The following is a 12,352-nucleotide window of genomic DNA, read 5'->3' on the forward strand; positions in this document are numbered from 1 at the left end:
GGGGGGATACAGATCGATGCCAGCCCGGCCCCAAGCCAGGCAAGAAGTGGCTGCAGGGAATTTTCTGTGGAAAGCCTGGCATCATACCTCATTTAGTTCTTCAACCCCTTTGAAGCTCGCAGGCTTGGAGCGAATGCAGGTGAAACAGAGCTGTGGTCTCCATTTCAGCGCTGCATCCGAGGAAGAAAGCACGTAATGTTCAACATGGAAGGGAGAGGTGGCTGCTGACTCCCTGGGACCACGGAGAATGAGAAAAACATGGTCCCTTTCACTGATTTTAATTAAATAAAAAGAGATTAAAATCAGAAAGGGGTGAAAATGCTGGCTCCTCTGTTTTTTTCATCTCTGGGCTAAACTACATCAGAACTTTAGCTCTTTGCAAAGGGGAGAGGAAAAATAACCACAGAGTAAGAGATTTCAGGGGTCAAGCTGGTGATCTGAAAATACTGCAACAAAGTTTGCAAAGTAGTCCACACGGAAGAGTTTCCCCAGTGTTAAACACGAACATAAAAGATGTAAGAGAACATCTTTGCTGAGGTACTGGAGTAGTTTCCACAAGTTACAGATTACAGTGTTTTTAAAACCAAAGTTAGGGCATGACTGCAACGAGTACAATATGGAGTAATCCGCCTTACTTTTAAAAATAAGAGTTTGCAAACTGATTCAGAGAGTGTTTGCATCATCTCTCTAGTGTACAGTTGTTCATGTATCTCAGAACTATACCCGAGATACATGAGAATTCTCAACACCAAGGGCCTCCTCGTATCCCTCCAAGGCACAGCCTGAGCCCAGGTCCCTCTGGCTACAGCTCCGTAACGGGGTGCTTTCTCTCGAGATCAGGCGTGTTTGGGACAGCTCTCCTTCCCCCACGTACACACAGGGACACACACATTTAGACCAGTTGATCTGAATCAGTTTTTGCAAACTATTTTAATTAAAATATTAACTTGTTGGAATAGTCCAGGTCTGCACATGATATACATGTAAAAATGGTTACTACACAATTCTTTTTGAATACAAAAAAAGCCAATATGGGATAGCCATCATTTGGATTCAGCATTCAGTCATGCTTGACATTACACAAAGAGATGGGCTGAGAGAATTCTGTTGAAGTAGCTCAATTTAAGCCAGAGACTTTGACCAAATTCAAACCATAACAGAAGCAAAAGAATGAACCCACTGAACTTGCAGGTATAGCCTGTCCCCGCTGTCGCTGCTGCTGTTTGGGATAGAGGAGCTGAACTTCAAAACGCTGTGTGAGCGTCATGCTCCGGGCACACCCTCCACACTCACATGGTAAATCCCAATACAGTTTTGGCCTTTCATTTCATTTTTGTCTTTCTAATCCCAGGAAAATACAGGTACCTTTCCTAAATCAGTTTCGCTGCATTTCAACAACACTGCAATGCAAAAGAATGACCCCAAAACATCCAATTCCACATAAAAACATAGCAGAGGAAAGGACAGGACAATTCACGGTCACCACTTGCCTCGAGGGGCAACGAGAGTCACCTCCATGGGACCACCGCCTCATCCCAGGCTTCCATCAACTGTTAGTACTACAAAGCTCCTTACTAAGGGGCTGCTCAAACCTATTTTGGTAGAGTTTCCATCCTCGATTAGAGCGATACGCTACGTCAAGATGCTAGAAATCCTAGTTGGATTCACCGGACACTGGCAGAGAGTTAAGGATTGGGAGTGGATGTTAATTTAGCTAACGAAAGAACGTCGCCCTGTTGAGAGTACTGAACAGCAGCGAGACACTAGAGTATTTACTATATAAATATGTCACGTGGACAAACACATTCGGAAAACCTTGCTTTTGAGCCCTATAAACATATTAAAGGCAAATCCTAGAGTTAGCAGCTAGTGTTTTCTTCAAGATGATTAGTGTGCAAGGAAAAACATTTACAAAGAACCCTGGCTGGTCAGTCCCCAAGACGGAAATCTTTGCCTCAAGCCAAACTTCATCTCCCTGCTCTTCCCCCAGCCCCACAGTCCTGCCTGACCCAGACCGCCCTGGCACAAGAGCACGGGGGCATCTCCGGTTCCCAGCAGTAAGGGATGACACAAAGCCACAAAGTCATTCAGTTAATGAGACCCCCCTGACCCCTTTATCACCGTATGGATTTCACAACCTCCTTTGCTTCCTTTCAGTAGTACAGCAGCTCCAACGAGCCTTTGGAAGTAGTGCCTTCTCGCATGGTGTGATACGCTGCCAAAATATCACAGCATCTCAGGGGACTGTAAAAGTTGTGAAGTATTGCAGCAACGAAAATAATAAAAAGGAGCCTCACATGCAGCAAGATCTACAGTGGTGACATGGGTTAGTCATCGGCTGGGGAAGAGGAAGCTCCTCCTGGTACACCGTGGCAACTAAACATTTAAACAGTTGGCTACACTCTACATGTAAACAGGAAATTGCAACAAGCCAAAAAGGTAATAAATTGGTGGATGTAGTGTAATAATGACAAACCCGATCAATGGCATTTTGTGACTATGGCATCCTTCGAAATACCTCTGGCATTTGAGACTGATTGGCTGAAAGTCTAAACATTTCTGAATGGAGCAAAAAGGACTACGCTGGGCTCCAAGAATTACTCTGATGCTTAGCTAAAATGAGATGTCACAGTATTAGCTGTACAAGTGCATTACTCATGCTCCTCTGCCCAACCTCATCTGAGCTACCAGCAGCACAGTCAGGGAGTGCCAAAGCAGGAATATAATTTCAAACATTTCTAGCCTGTTCCCTCCAGACAGGCTTACCTACAGAGTTCCCAGGAAGCTGACCAGTGCCTTCTGAGAGAACGTCATTTCTTACACGACACGGAATGGGCACTTGGGTAGAAGGGCCCTGCTGAGCCCTGGTGTCTCTTGGCCTCTCTTCTCCCTCTTCTTCCTCACCTACAAGTCTTTGAAAATGCCTCTGGGCAGAGGCAATACCCTAGAAATGTATCCAATTTAATGACAAATAAAAATGGAACAGAAGATCCAGCTGTTCCTCCCCTGGATGTTGGTTTAAAGGCAGCTTGCCTGGTTTTTGCAGGGTGGCAGTTCGAAATTTATGGACACGGGAGGAGGTCTCCATTCTCCCTCAGACTTCCTACTGATGGCATGATGAGGGCAGTCTGAGGCCCTTCTGTCCTGTCAGTGTGACAACCACCAGCCAACTCTTCTGACTAATTGCATATATTTCTCAGACGCCCTCCCAAGACCCCTCCAAAAAGTAAAAAACAACAACAACAAAAAAAAACCAACCAAAAAACCACCCCCCCCCCAAACCCTGCAGCCAAATACTATGACATCCCAGTTAGTAAACACAAAATGTAATGCTTTACAAAATGAATACAATATTCCATGTGCACCCAGCTTCCACACGTCAGCACCGCACTGAGGAGGCTGCTGGGCTGGTGTCTGTAGGCAGTTTCTGTTGGCAGACAGCTCCAGTGGAATTGCCACCCTCAGTTATTGTTTAAGTTATGTATAAGACATGTGTGAACCATTGGATATTTGTGAAGTAACACTTGTGCTCCTGCTCATGCCCTGTTCCGTCCGTCCCCCAGAAGCTGTCCGCCTCAGAGCCTGGGGGCTGTTGCGGACCCCTATAGCACTACTTCGAGGTACCCCCTGCATGGGCCCCGAGGGGTGACCCCATGGCTGGGGTCCACCTTGCATTGGATGGCCCCAAGCTTGTGGTGGGCCACCCATGGGATGACCCCAGTGAGGTCCTGCACCCCCAGTAGGATTGTGGGACCAGCCAGAAGCTCCCGGGTAGCTGTGGCTGAACGCCTCGGGGGAGAGATTAGAAAGAACCATATTACTAAAACCTAGCCTCATGCTTTCTGAGTCAAAGGCTTCGATCTCGCGAGCTTGACGCTCCAGCAGGCTTCGTATCCGTTCGGTACGCTCGTTCTGCAACGCCAGCATCTCCTCCTCAATCTAGGAAGGAAAAAAGAAGAGACAATCTGTAGTAGCAGGACTCCTTTGCAGGCACAGCCTCAAGTCTCTGAAGGATAAGCTAACGAGGAACCTTCTCCCCATGTTTCTACATGAGACTGGATCTAGATCAGACGTCCACTGACACACAATCTGTTCTGAATGTCAAAGGGTAAGTCCCACAGACCTGCACACACCAAAGCACGGTGAGCATCAGTCGGAAGGTCTTGGTCCCCATTCCCTGGTGAATACAGAAGTTGTAGGGATGCAAATCCAAAGTTTGCACTGATACTAACAGCTTGACAGAGATGAATCTTTTAAGATGCAGCAGAGCCTACAGCTTCCATAAAAGCCTACTGGGAAAGCACCTTCAGATACAGTCAAGCACAATGCCTATGCAGTTTAACACCTGCCAACGCAGCTTAACGTGACCTTCACTGTTTGTAGCTGAATCTGATGATGATGACTGCTATTTTCTCCAGGATTCAATGTATGAGCCCACATTCAGTTTCCTCTCCAATGTTCACTTGCCAGATTTTCCTAGCTCGTATTTATCACTTCCTATCTACCCCTTTCCTAAATCGGTTTCTCATCTTTCATTACCCTGATACCTTCTCCAGGGTGTGCGGCTGAAGAAAGTAGGCAGTGATGTTTGAATTGTGTGACAGATTATTAGCTAGATCATATGCAAGTCTGGAAACCCCAATTTCTTTCCTGTAACACTGTTCCAAATGGGCTTCCAACAGTACTTTGGTAGGGGCACTGGGATCAGTTCCCTTAAGTACAGAAAACATGGGGCTATGGCCTCCTGACACCCATCAGACAGGGATGAAAGCCTTTCTTATTGAAATCTTTGCAGACAGGTGGAGAACCAAAGAATCACTCCGTTATCTTCTTGCCAGCACTGAAAAAGCTACGCTTGGCCTCGGTGAAAAAGACCAAATGGGTAAAAAGCATCAGCCAAGACTTTGGGCGTAGCTCACTGGTATGTCCCCTGCTGCCAGCAGCAACGCGGCCAAGAGGTGTTATCTTGGTCTGTGCTGAAGGTACTGGGCAGAGCGTTGTACTTGTAAGCGCTCTCTTGCCTTAGTCAGGGAATACACAAAGTGATTTCATCTGGAATTTAGGAAACAATCTGCTCTAGTGTGAGTCATCTCCTGAGCCATTTGGGGCTTTCAGAAACTGCCTTACCCACTTGCCTGTTGCTTAGCACTAGGTGAGTGACACCGGCTCTCTCCATAGAGCGGCCTCGCTCGCTCCTGAAGCAGTCAGCTAGCTTGGAAAAGGCAGAAGAGGAAGAAGGTGCCTTCTCTAATGTTAGCTCTTCAAAACGCTCCACTTGTTTTTTCCAGTCCTGCTATCTAAGCAGCATCCTCCTATTTCAATGTCTTCAGCACATCCAGCTGCTCACAGCTTTCTGTCTTTGTGACAGCCTGGCACACAGGACTCAGTGCAACTGAACTTCCCAGGAAGGCATGCCTAGCACACTGCATCAAAATGGTATCACTTGGAAGGACGTCAGGACACAGGACTCTGAAGATGAGGTGTCTGAGGCATGTGGGAAGGAAATGAGTAAATCTCAAGTCTTTTAAAGACACTCTTGGGACAGGCTTATTACTGGTGCAACACAAACAACATCACATCAGGGTATAGCTTGTACGGCGCCTCAGGCACTGGCACTTAAAGGCTGCGCATTGATGGGCCTGGTTACTCCCTCCTTCGCCTATAGGCAGACATGTATGCTCTGGCGAGTTACTGTGGTGATGGGCACCATCAAAAATCAAGAGCGCTGTGTTGAGAAGGAAGCAGAGTCCTATGCACACACCAGTTTCTGGAATCTGGTTTATTACTGAACATCGAGGACTAACTTTGCCACAGGCTACCTATATATTCGTGCATCTAAATTCAGACACTCGTCTTGCACACATACCTGCCCTTTCTCTGGCTGCCAGTTTCAGTTAGCATATGCAAGCAAATACCAGGTGACATCGCTGAGCGACCCACACCAGAATACTCACAACTCTTAATTCTTACAGAAACAGACCACCACCTCTCCTCCCAAAAAATACTCTTGCAAAAGAAGGATGCATCTGCCTTTGCACCCACATGTTTTCCCTTGAGCTGCCACTAAGCGACTGTAACCCCGCCAAGAAACACGAGTCTCATCGTTGGTCCGTGACTTTGTGACTTGCAATGCGCCAGGACTGCGCATATTGCTAAATAAACCTACGGAAGTTGAAGCGCCATCCAATTTTTTTTGCTATTCTAAGGCAACATAGGGACACAAACACACACACAAAATTATGCTAGGTCTTATTTTCATCGTTTTTTTTCTCTCTATGAAGTAGCATTGCTAAGCTTCCTATCACCATTACTGACGGTACGTGCTTCGCAGGGGCTTTCTACGCGCAGAGACTTCGGTCCTGGTCCACAACGAAAGACTTATACCCCGTTATTATTGGTTGATGTCTGCTTCCTTAAGTCACTGGCCTCACTTCAACTTTTAACATAACCCTGGGTGCAGTGCAATATGTGCTGGTCCCAGAGAGCAGGGGCAGTGACCAGCAGCAGGCCCACTGGCACACTTCTCCCCAGAGCCCTCTGCAGATCATGCCGCCAGAGGGCAACGCACACCCAGCATAAATACATACTCAAAGGCAGGGCTGGGACCAGCGCGGTCCTCCTCTGGACAGGAGCAAAAATCACCAGGGATGGGGTCTACAGACAGCCATCACACATGTGAACGCCACAGGGGAACTCTGTTTTTGGAAATTCAGTTACTTCCAGAGATTTCACGTCTACTTGCAGGAGCCCAGAGCACAATAGGGCTGTACTGTCTTCTTGGAGATGCTTCCTCGGCTGACCGTGAGATGGAGCAGTTCTATGCAGACAAGGGCCCTCGATCAGCCCAGCATCCATTTGTTAGCCTCTGGGAAAAGTTAAGTGCAAAGAACCTGGAGGCCACAGAATAATTGCCCTAATTTAATAATCGCCGATCAGCAAAGTTGGGAACTGCTGCGTGAATGGCGACGGCTGGCACCCACAGGACAAATCAAAGGGGAAAAAATTTGCAGGAGGATGGCTGATTGTGTATTTCCTTTCATTGACTGGCGCATTACCCTTCCCCTGGTTTGTGTAGGCCACTCACATTTCTATACACACCGCATGTCTGGCACTGCACAAAAAAGTATATTTCAAACGTGGCACCTTAATACACACAGCCAATTACAAGCTGAAAACCAGGGAGCAGCAGGTCACGCATGCCTGTGGGTCTGGCTACTTCAGATTGCTTATGGAAATGCTGCAGACAGCAGCATTTCCATAACAAGCATAATTTCACAGGGAAACTGCAGCCTGATCTCCACAGACTGACAAATGGAGCAGATCTGCAGTAAAATATTACCATAAAAAGACAGGGTCTCAAATACATTTTACCGACCCCCCCCCAAGAGATACCTAACTACTGATACTATGCAAATTCCAAAAGTCTCCACCCTAGCTTTAGGTTGCTGTTGTCTGTCCTCTGATGAGCTGGGGAAGCTCATCTGCAGCTCAGAGACAGAAAGAACAATTCACTTTCCCTTCTCCCCAGGGAGGCACGACTCCCCTTGGCACACTTCAAGCAGCTCTATCCCGGCCAGAAGCTGCCCACATAGGATGGCTGAATTGGCAGAAAGTTTAGCTTATGTGTCACTGAGCTATTATCCCAGGGAGGCAAATACCCAAATGATCTGTGTTACTATATACAGCAAGATAAAAGCAATTTCTCTCTATTGATAAGTACAGTGCAATTTAAGATCTGAAATATGGAGCGTGCTAACGATGCTTGCATGCTCATTTTACCTTCTGCTCGAGGAGGGCCCGGCGGAGGGATACCCTCTGTTCAAGATCACGCAGCTCCCGATCATGCTGGGCTTCTGCCTGCATCTTGATTTTACTCTGATATGCATTCAGCAGCTCCAATTCTTGCTGCAGCTGCATCTTCAAAACCTGGCACTCTGCTTCCTGTGCTTCATCCAAACGCAGCTGGGAAAGGCAGACAATAGAGATGTTTCACTATGGGGTAAGCACTCATGACACTCCGGGGGAGGACTGCGGGGAGGGAGAGAGAATGGGATGGGACTTTGTTTTCTTAGCAATACAATTGGTCTCTATTGTACTTCGTTTCACTGAACAGAGGACCTATAGTGACAAAGACTGGTGACAGTGAGCCCACAGCCCTGATGCAAGTGATGCTGATGAGCAGTGGTGCCTCAGGAACCACAATCCACACTGCAGAGACCAGACTGCTGGAGGTGCTAACATCCACAGCTCTCCTTTTGCTAGAGGCAAAGAGAAGATCTCTTGCTCTGTTCAACCGGATTAACCAATTACCTGTATGCAGGAGACCAAAGTCCATATCCCTGCCAATGGAGGACTTCAGGCAAAAGAATACAATGATATACACCCTAAAAGCAATATGATCCTGAACTCTTAACCTTCCCATACATCAATTAAGCCAGGTACCCTGCCTCACAGCATCAAATTTGTACAGAGGATGCGAGCAGGATGCAATATGCTAGAAGTGCAAAGAAAACTGCACATTCAGTTGTAGTAAGGACTCAAAGCATTGCTCATGTGGTCATTCCTTAAAGAAGGAATCTCTTAAAGAAGAATTCACAGAACTTTCACAACACTTTTACCATTATTTCTGATTTAGAGTCAAAACTCTGGACTCCTTCATGACTCAATGAGCATCTTCCACCAGTGGGACATGCTTTGGTTGGTATAACCGACAAATCAAAACCTAAACAACTTAAGACAGAAAGCTGCATGTTATTTAATGATGCTCTAACAGGGATGTTTATGCTGTCAAACTTCATGTAAAAGCAGTCCTCTGGCGACACAGATGCATCACTTTCCATCTCTGCGACAGCAGCTTCAACTTCAACCTGCCTGAAGGGGGTAATACCTCTTTCCTCTGCATTTGAATGCTGCTTTTTAAATACAGGGGAATGACTGTGCAGGGTATGGCATGTGTAGCAAGGAAGCAGATAGCCTGCTGTCAGGATACAGATCGGTTAAAATGCAAACATCCCTATTTGGCTGAGGAACCCTGGGTCCCTCGAAGGCGACTCACAGCTTGTGTAGAGAGCATTTCATTAATGCTGTGATCATACTGCTCAGCCAGGATAGCCAGCTTCCGGGTCTGCTCCTCCTTGAGCCGTTTGAGGACAGCTTTATGTTCACTCTTTGGCGTGGTCTCCAGCAGATGGTTTCTCAGTGCTTTGTACTGTCTGGTTTGGATCTTGCATGTATCCTGAAACTGCTTCTTTATCTGTAGTTCTTTTGACTGGAAAGATGGAGGGGACACAAACAAAGAAAAAACCAGCATGTTTCAAATGACAGAAATATCCATTCAAATGGATATTCAGGATTACATTAAGGATATGAGTTCAAGAATCCACAAATGTGTATTAACATCTACAGTGCAAGGAGGGAAGCAAAATACACAAGAGGCAATGACTATTGCTGCAGCTGCTTTGACACTGCTACTGCGCGAAACAATTACAATACAGACACTTTTATAACAAAGCTCCAGCCTAAATACAGCTGTCTCTGCACAAAGAGCCTCACATTTGTCACTGGACTGGATCCAGTCCCGGGTGTTGCTTTTCAAGAAAAAGTTCTTGAGGGACAGGACTAATATTTATTAGCACCACAAGCCATACTTACACATGACTGTGCATATATGGCACATATATATGAACAGCACTTAATGTTATGAAAAGAAGCAGATCTGGTGAATGGGAAGGGACTGGGAAAAAGAGCAACACTTTTTCCATTGAGGGTTTGATGAAGATAAGATGTATTCTAACCCTTGATATTAAGAGCCTGGTTTTCATAAAGATATTTAAACATGGCTGCAAAAGATTAGACGCTTGAAAACCTACACCACAAGCAACATTAGTATTGCGCTAGTCTAGCAAACGGAACAACTCCCCAGTCCCAATGCAGGCCTATTGGAGATTGAGTTTTCCCTTTGCACTTGCTAGCATCTCCGAATTGTTTAGAGACATAACCTTGGGATTGCACACAGGGCTGGGAGACATCAATCCTGGAAATAGTATCTGAATCTGATTTTGCTGTATGACCTTGAGGAAATTAATTTTTTTTTTTTTCTTTCACCTGCCTTACCTGCCTCCGGAGCAGTTTGTGAGGGGTAACATCTACTAAATCTTTTAAGACCCTGAAAACGAGGTGTTCCAGAGTTCCCTGTATCTTTCTACAGGCACGCTGGCAGGGATACCTCTAACTAAGCAAAACCCAGAAGTGATGAGCAATGGAGGTTAACTGATAGATAGTCAAGTTCATAATTGTAAAAAAAAAAACCCCACAAATAAACAAAAAACCTCCCACATTAGGGCAGTCAGTACACACTCTGGGGCATCCCCACTGTCAGCCACCATGGTCAAATCTCAAAGCACTGGAGGCAGGAACAGAGCATAGGACCAGGTTCCTGTCCCTTGATTAAGTTGGAAGAGCTCTGGGATCTGAACCAGTAAGGCAGATACAAGTGCACGTCTCCTGTCAGCTCCTGGCACTACCTCAAGGCTCAGCAGGGTAGGTGATAAGCGCAGCACTTGTAGCTACCTCGAAAGATGCAGTGGGACCAGACAATATATCCAGCCCAATTCAGACATCAGCATGCTTTGCTGCATAAACCAACAACTCCACTTTGCTAACCTGATGCAGAAAACAGGACAAAGATGGGTTTCATTCAAACCAAAACCTGTCATCACAGAGAGGAATACATCACTTTTACCCTTTCTAAATTCACAGGAAGTTATTTCCCTCCAGGAAACCTTTAAGGTTGTTTCTCCCTGCCCTTAAGGGAAGTGTCAGCAGGTTACACATTCCTGTCAGGGACCTGGGCACAGCAAAACACCAGCAATCTATTTTGTCCTCACTTTCTGTGAAGTCTTGCTTGGACACCAGGCTCTGTTTATAGGCTTCCAATCCAAAGGCTTTAACAACAGGAAACAGAAGGGAGGGGTAAGATTTCCAGTCAGACTTTGGACAAGATCATTTTGACCTAGTATTGTGAAATACCAACGAGAGGGTATTTGCATCACAATTAACACACTCGAAATAATAACAGAGCAGTTTTCACTGAAGGGTGAATTCTAGTTATCCATCCTTCTGGTGCTGTAATAGTGGCAACAGACACTGACCCTTAAAAACCTGCCTTCAGGACAAAGGACCTCACTAAGTAACAAAGGGAAAGCCTAAAACGTGCCCTTGAGGGAAAACGTTGCTGGAGAGAGAAACTGAACAAATAGCCAAATTATCTATTCAATTAAGAATACCTGCCTGCGTTAGTCAGAAGCAAGAGGAGGAGTTAATACTAGGGAACAGCCTCGATAAAGAAGGGATTGTACTACAACTGAACGGTTGTCCAGCAGGCTGCATTATTAGCACTGTGTGTACGCAAAGGTGCTGGATTGACAGCTCAAGCCTGAAATCCTTCACTAATCGCAGAAGAGCCATGCAAAGCAAAGTGCAAGCTTTCCACGCTCTCTGCAAAGCGCTGCAGCCCTGTCCTCACTGGAAAAGGGAAGGGGTTGAAGAGTCTGCAGAGGTGAGAGGGCAGCCAAGCCTATGCAGCCCAGAGAGACCAGCGATCCCGCTGTCCTGACTGCCAGCCAGGGAAGGAGAACGGACACGCTGCCCACTCCTGTTTGCACCGCGTCACCTTGGGGAGGCAGAACTCATTCATGCTAATCTCAGAAGGATCAACCTAATACAGCTGCTTCAGTTTTATTCAGCTCAGAGTGCAGCACAGCTTCTCTGTGAAGTCATCAGCTATTTATACACCATATCCTTGGAGATTCTCAACAGCGATCAGATGGTCCCTTGTTCTCACAAGCTAGGTTTTCACTATTTAATATTATTTGAATATTGACAATCAGGTTTGGTTTTTTTTTTTTTGCTGAAGTTCTATTTTCAAATCAGTTATTTTCTCTGTAAGAAGATAACTTGCAGGTGGTGAAAACTAAGTCAGATGGGAAATATCACGAGGAGGAAAGACCTAGAACAACAAAGAAACCCCATGCTCAGTATGCCATACACTCATTTTGTTACTGGCACAGCTGAACGCTGGGTGGAGAGAAGAAGTCTGCCTCCTCAAAGGAAATGTACCAGGCAGCTTTGTGAAAGGCCTTATACTCCCTTCTTAGACACTTCAGAATAAACCACTGGACTTCTTTGGATGAAGTGAAGGCTTACAATGAAAACACTAAGAGCCTCAATTACAGAGGCCCTATAGTTCTGGTCAGCCACCGCAGTTACAAGGGCAGCACGAGAAACCCATGGGAGCACAACACAGCAAAGGTCAGTGCTAGGAGCTTCCTGAGGACACCGCAGTTGGCTGGTA

At 46.1% G+C, this 12,352-nt stretch overlaps 1 protein-coding gene across 3 annotated transcripts in view; it reads right to left on the reverse strand.

Moving 5' to 3' along the window:
• Positions 1–3,287: 3,287 nt before the first annotated feature.
• TAOK1 (TAO kinase 1) overlaps positions 3,288–12,352 on the reverse strand; it is a 34,415-nt gene continuing 25,350 nt past the window's right edge. For 2 of the 3 annotated variants that reach the window (XM_009699628.1, XM_009699629.1), the window contains exons 17-19: positions 9,056–9,268; positions 7,780–7,962; positions 3,288–3,939 (exon numbers count right to left, since the gene is read on the reverse strand). In XM_009699628.1, coding sequence (XP_009697930.1) covers positions 3,478–3,939; positions 7,780–7,962; positions 9,056–9,268 — 858 coding nt within the window. In that variant the 3' untranslated portion in view covers positions 3,288–3,477. The remainder of the gene's footprint in view (positions 3,940–7,779; positions 7,963–9,055; positions 9,269–12,352) is intronic. The other variant, XM_009699630.1, reaches the window with a different exon arrangement.

This window comes from Cariama cristata, unplaced genomic scaffold, assembly GCF_000690535.1.
Source record: "Cariama cristata isolate BGI_N322 unplaced genomic scaffold, ASM69053v1 scaffold20564, whole genome shotgun sequence".
Lineage (NCBI taxonomy): Eukaryota > Metazoa > Chordata > Aves > Cariamiformes > Cariamidae > Cariama > Cariama cristata.